This window comes from Loxodonta africana, chromosome 11, assembly GCF_030014295.1.
Source record: "Loxodonta africana isolate mLoxAfr1 chromosome 11, mLoxAfr1.hap2, whole genome shotgun sequence".
NCBI classification, from domain to species: domain Eukaryota; kingdom Metazoa; phylum Chordata; class Mammalia; order Proboscidea; family Elephantidae; genus Loxodonta; species Loxodonta africana.
Window position 1 is genome coordinate 20770000 of NC_087352.1, and position 5306 is coordinate 20775305.

General features: G+C 42.0%; 1 protein-coding gene across 1 annotated transcript; it reads left to right on the top strand.

Moving 5' to 3' along the window:
• The first annotated feature begins 773 nt into the window (after positions 1-773).
• Positions 774-4954, top strand: LOC100673747 (zinc finger protein 350-like). The gene has a single exon (XM_064294183.1). It carries the CDS (start codon positions 992-994, stop codon positions 2066-2068), a length of 1077 nt encoding a protein of 358 aa, XP_064150253.1. The 5' UTR covers positions 774-991; the 3' UTR covers positions 2069-4954.
• Positions 4955-5306: the final 352 nt, after the last annotated feature.

Below are 5306 nucleotides of genomic sequence, written 5' to 3' on the forward strand. Positions count from 1 at the left end.
CTGCGTCTCCCTAGTCCTCTCATAAAAACCACTTTCCACAATCTGCAGCTACTTTTTTTGTGGCTTTCCTTGCTGTTTTTCAGTGCTTTACAAAACTAGAATGTAAGCTCCATAGACATAAAGAATATGTTTGTATATCCCCAACAACTTCATTATGTTCGTATGAAAATTGTTTTCTCTCAAATGTTATATTCTGCATTCTTCACATACCCATCTATGCCTGCTGTATAGTTGTCTTTCTCAGGATTTGTGGAGTGAATGAATCTGTCCTTCACCAATTGGGATCAGGAGTTACACCAAACTCTGTGGACTGCAGTTCACAGTAACTTCCTTATATATTATAGTCTCTGCATGTTTTGTAATGCCATATGTAAGAAGCAGCTGTATGTGTATGTATTTATCATGTATTATCTAACCTTCTTTCTATACTGCTTTTACTGTTTGTGTTGTTTAGATTATTGTGTTTTTATGTTGTGCAAAGAACCTCAAGCATGGTGTTCTATTTACACTCATATCAAAGGGTTGTCATGAAAGGTCCACCTCACATCAATGCATTTTTTAAAATGACTTCATTCCACATTAAGCCAGTGGAAGGACTCATTGCTCTCTTCTTTCCTAGAAATCCGGAAAGTTGATGGTCAGCTGCTTGGGCACTTGAAAAACGAAAGCAGGGTGGATAGAATGGAACAGTGCTATGGACAAGATGCATTGGAAAATATTGTTCATAGACACAAAAATTATTTTCCTTTAAGGGAAAATCATGGTATATTTGACTTACATGACAAAGCTGTGAAGTCAAATTTAACTACCAGCAGCCAACCAGAACAGAAGTGATGAAATAAAGAACTTTGCTGAGCTTAATGAAGATGAGAAAATTTTTCTTCATGCTGACCAGGAGCAATTTTTTACTGAAAAATTCATTGAGAGTCAAAAATCCAACAGCACGAAGTCCCAACTCATTAAGTATCAGAAAACTTCTGAAGTAGAGAAAATGCATGTATGCAGTGAACATGGGAAAGCCTTCATCAGGAAGTCTTTCCTCACTGATCATCAAATCATTTATACAGGAGAGAAACCACAGAGATGCAGTCTATGTGGGAAAGCCTTCTCTAAAAATTTCAAGCTCACTGAACATTATCAGACAACTCATAAAGGACAAAAACCATATAAATGGATGGAATGTAGCAAAGGCTATCTGTGGGAATCAGTGCTGAAAAGACACCAGAAAACTCACAGAGGAGAGAAACCCTATGTATGCAGTGAATGTGGAAAAGTCTTCTTCAAGAAGGCAGATTTCAAAATTCATCAGCGAATTCATACTGGAGAGAAACCCTATATATGTAGTGAATGTGGAGAAGGCTTCATCCAGAAGGGAAATCTCATTACTCATCAGCAAATACATACTGGGGAGAAACCCTATGTATGTAGTAAATGTGGTAAATCCTTCATTCAAAAGTCATGCCTTATAGGGCATCAGAGATTTTACACAGGAATGACTCCCTTTTTATGTAGTGAATGTGAAAAATTTTATTCTCAGAAGTCAAGTCTCATTGAACATCAAAGAATTCACACAGGAGAGAAACCATTTAAATGCAGTGAATGTTGGAAAGCCTTCAACGCAAAACGAAAGCTCAATGTACATCAAAGATCTCATAAAGAAGAGACATCCTATGGCTGCAGTGAATGTGGAAAAACTTTTACCTCCATATGTTGGCTTGTTAAACATAAAAGAAAACACACAATTGAGAAACGTATAAATTCAGTCAAGGTGGAAGACCTTTCCACGGGGAGGCCCAGCTCATCACATGCTGGTGATCTTATGCAGGAGAGAAGACCTGTTAATACAGTGACTATGCAAATACCTGCTGTGGCAGCTCAGACATCAGTAAACAATAGTAGCCTCCTAACAAATAGGAATGTTGTCCTTGTGGGACAACCTGCTGATAGATGTGCACCCTCTGGAGATAACAGAGAATTTGTACAGGAGAGAATCCTTATCAATGCAGTGAATGTGGTAATGCCTTCAATGTTCAATTATATCTTATTTCATGACACACAAAACCCATAGGACAAACTCATACATTCACTGGGGAATAGGGATGAGCAAAAATCTTTACCTCATTGTATGGCTACAAACTGTAACCTGAGGGAAATAAATCATATGAATGCAGACACTGGAAAAACCTGATACACTCATTCTGTATAAATATGTGCATTGATATCAAGACATAATCTAATTTTAACCTAAATGCATAAACATCAATTGCTCTATTGTGTCAATTAAACGAATGAAAGTCTGAGTTCACATTAGTACATTCGTAGACAGAATAAGTAATGTGAATTATTTAAACAGAAAAGATAATAGTATCTGGAATGTTGCTCGTTGTTAGTTGCTGTGGTGTGGTGAATTACTTAAGATGGCCCTTCTAGCCATAGTGTGGAGCCCTGGTGGCACAGTGGTTAAAAGCTTAGGCTGCTAACCAAAAGGTTGGCAGTTCAAATCCACCAGCCAATCCTTGGAACCCCTACAGGGCAGTTCTACTCTATCCCGTAGGATTGCTATGAGTTGGAATTTACTCAACAGCAGTGGATTAGCCACAGTGTTTGTAACTCTAACCAAATGACTTGTGGGTTTATGCAAATGAGGTGCTTGTACCCATCAAGGGGATTGGATAGCTTACTGTTAATGTAAATAAGGTACATGGCACCCTTTTGGAGATGGGACAATATAAATAAGGTATATGTAACCTAATGGGTGAATTGGACAGTTTTGCCATCTACCTAGGCTTTAAGGGAGACACAGAGACAGAGAGAGAGGAGCTGTAACATAGAAGACAGAGGCAGAAGAGTTAGCAGAACCAGGACAGAAGTAGAGCTGCAACATTGGAGGCGGTGAGAAGCAGTGGCAGAGAAACAGCACCAGGAGACCGCCAGGAGATGGCATAGTGGGCTTCCCAGCCCACAGAGTGAGAAAGCTGGGTGTCATTGGGCAGGAGGCTTGCCAACCCAGTAGGGTGCCTCTGGGCACTTGGTGGAGCTAGGTTTGCCAACCCATGGAGCTAGAGCTGAGAGCCACGGGGCCGAGGCTTACTAGTGGAATGCGGTGTGCCTGGACACTTATCACCAGAGCTAAAAGAGCTTTGTAACAGTCACCCAAGCAGGGCAGAAGCTGAGCCAAGAGCCAGAGAGAGAACTTCCTGTAGGCACAGTGGAGAAGAGGCTGTTCTGATCGAAAAACTGTATCCTCAGCATCCCTGAACCATAAACTGTTACTTCTATAATAAACCCAATAACTATGAGTATGGTCTGTTAAGTTCTGTGTGGCCATTGCAAAAAAAAAAAAAATAATCAAATCCAGCAGAGAAGTAGAGAGACTCTGGGAGCAATGGTTGATGGTTGGTTGCAGAATTGGTAAAGATGGCAGAGAAAGGAGGTATGTCTGATGTCTGCTTCATAGGTATCGGCCTTGGGCTGTTGATCATTTGCTTTTGATTTTTTTTTAATTGTACTTTAGATGAAGGTTTACAGAGCAGATTAGTTTCTTAATGAACAATTAATACACATATTGTTTTGTGACATTGGCTGCCAACCTCATGACATGTCAGCACTCTCTCCTTCTTGACCTTGGATTTCCCATTATCAGCTTTCCTGTCCCCTCCTGCCTTCTTGTCCTTGCCCCTGGCCTGGTGTATCCATTTAATCTTGTTTAATAGGTCTGTCTAATGTTGGCTGAAGGGTGAACCTCAGGAGTGACTTCAGCACTGACTTAAAAGGGTATCTGGGGGCCATAATCTCAGAATTTCTCCGATTTCTGTCAGACCAGTAAGGCTGGTCTTTTTTTGGGAGTTAGAATTTTGTTCTACGTCTTTCTCCAGCTCTGTCTGGGACCCTCTATTGTGATCCCTGTGAGAGCAGTTGGTGGTGGTAGCGGGGAACCATCTAGTTGTGCTGGCTGAGAGCTGGGATGGCAGAGAAACCGAGCTGCGTGGGAGCTGAGTGGTTAGGAAGGTGCTACACTGCCTGTGAGATTGGCCAGTTAGCAAGTAGCAGCCAATGGCAGGAGGCCAACAGCAGAAGGCCCTGTCAGCAGAGAAGGCTAATGGCAGAGAGCATCTGTGAGAGCTGAGCATGCTGCTCCACTGGCTGTGAGCTGGGCTAGTTTGCAGTGAAGGTACATTACAGCTGAGAGGCCCAATATAGAGAGCACCTAAGAGCTGAGCAACCTGATACGCTGGCTGTGAGCTAGGCCAGTTAGTGGCTGAGAGGCCGTATATGGAGGTGCTGATGGTGGAGAGGCCTAATGGCAGAGAGCACTTGAGACACCTGAGCAGGTTGCTACACTGTCTGTGAGCTGTGGATAGGCCGATGGTAGAGAGGCCAATCATGGATTGGCTGACAAGAGAGACCCAAGGACAGAGAGCTGATTCTAAAAGCACCAGGGGAGAGAGCTGGCTGGTCTGCTATACTGATTGTGAGCTGGGCCAGCTAGCAGCAGAGGGTCCTATGGTGGACAGCCAGTGGCAAAGCAGCCAGATGGTAGAGAGGCTCTGACAGCAGAGCACTGAGGTCCTCATCTAGAATTGTAACAGCATGGAACATTTTTGCTGTAAGGGTTATCTTGCAAGTAAGCTGTCCAGTCTGACCAGTTGCATCATAGTTGTGTCTTGTTACTTTTAAGTTGATCCTGATTCTAAGCCTTAGCCTCTTACCTCCCTAATAAACCACGTAACTGTGACTGTGGTCTGCGAGTTCAGTGTAGCCATTGCAATGAGTTAACAAACCAAGCAGAGAAGTAGGGCATGCCATACAGCAAATTGCCAGTGTCAAAAATGGTAAAGAAGTTGGATGACAGGAGTATGTCTAACCACCATCTCAAAGGAACCAGCTTTTTGCTGATCTTATCTCTTATCCCTCAAGTATTTAGACAAATCCTTATGCTGCACCACAGCTATCCCCAAATTATTTTAAATTCCTTAATAGTTTTTCTGAATATTTATACCCAAGTAGATTATCAATTTGGTAAATAGCTGCTTGCCAACCAACTGGATGAGATCTTCATACTTGCCTATTCCAAAGAAAGGAGACCCAACAGGATGTGGGAATTATCGAACAATATCATTAATGTTACATACAAATAAAATTATGCTGAAGATAATTAAAAAATGGTTACATCACTACATCGACAGGAAACTGCCAGAAATTCAAGCTGGATTCAGAAGAGAATGTGGGACAAGGGATATAACTGCTCATGTCAGATGGATTTTGACTGAAAGCAGAGAATACCAGAAAGATGTTTACCTGTGTTT

Bases quoted from the DNA above. Each gene is read 5' to 3' on its own strand.
- LOC100673747 (XM_064294183.1), top strand. From the start codon at position 992: ATGCATGTATGCAGTGAACATGGGAAAGCCTTCATCAGGAAGTCTTTC.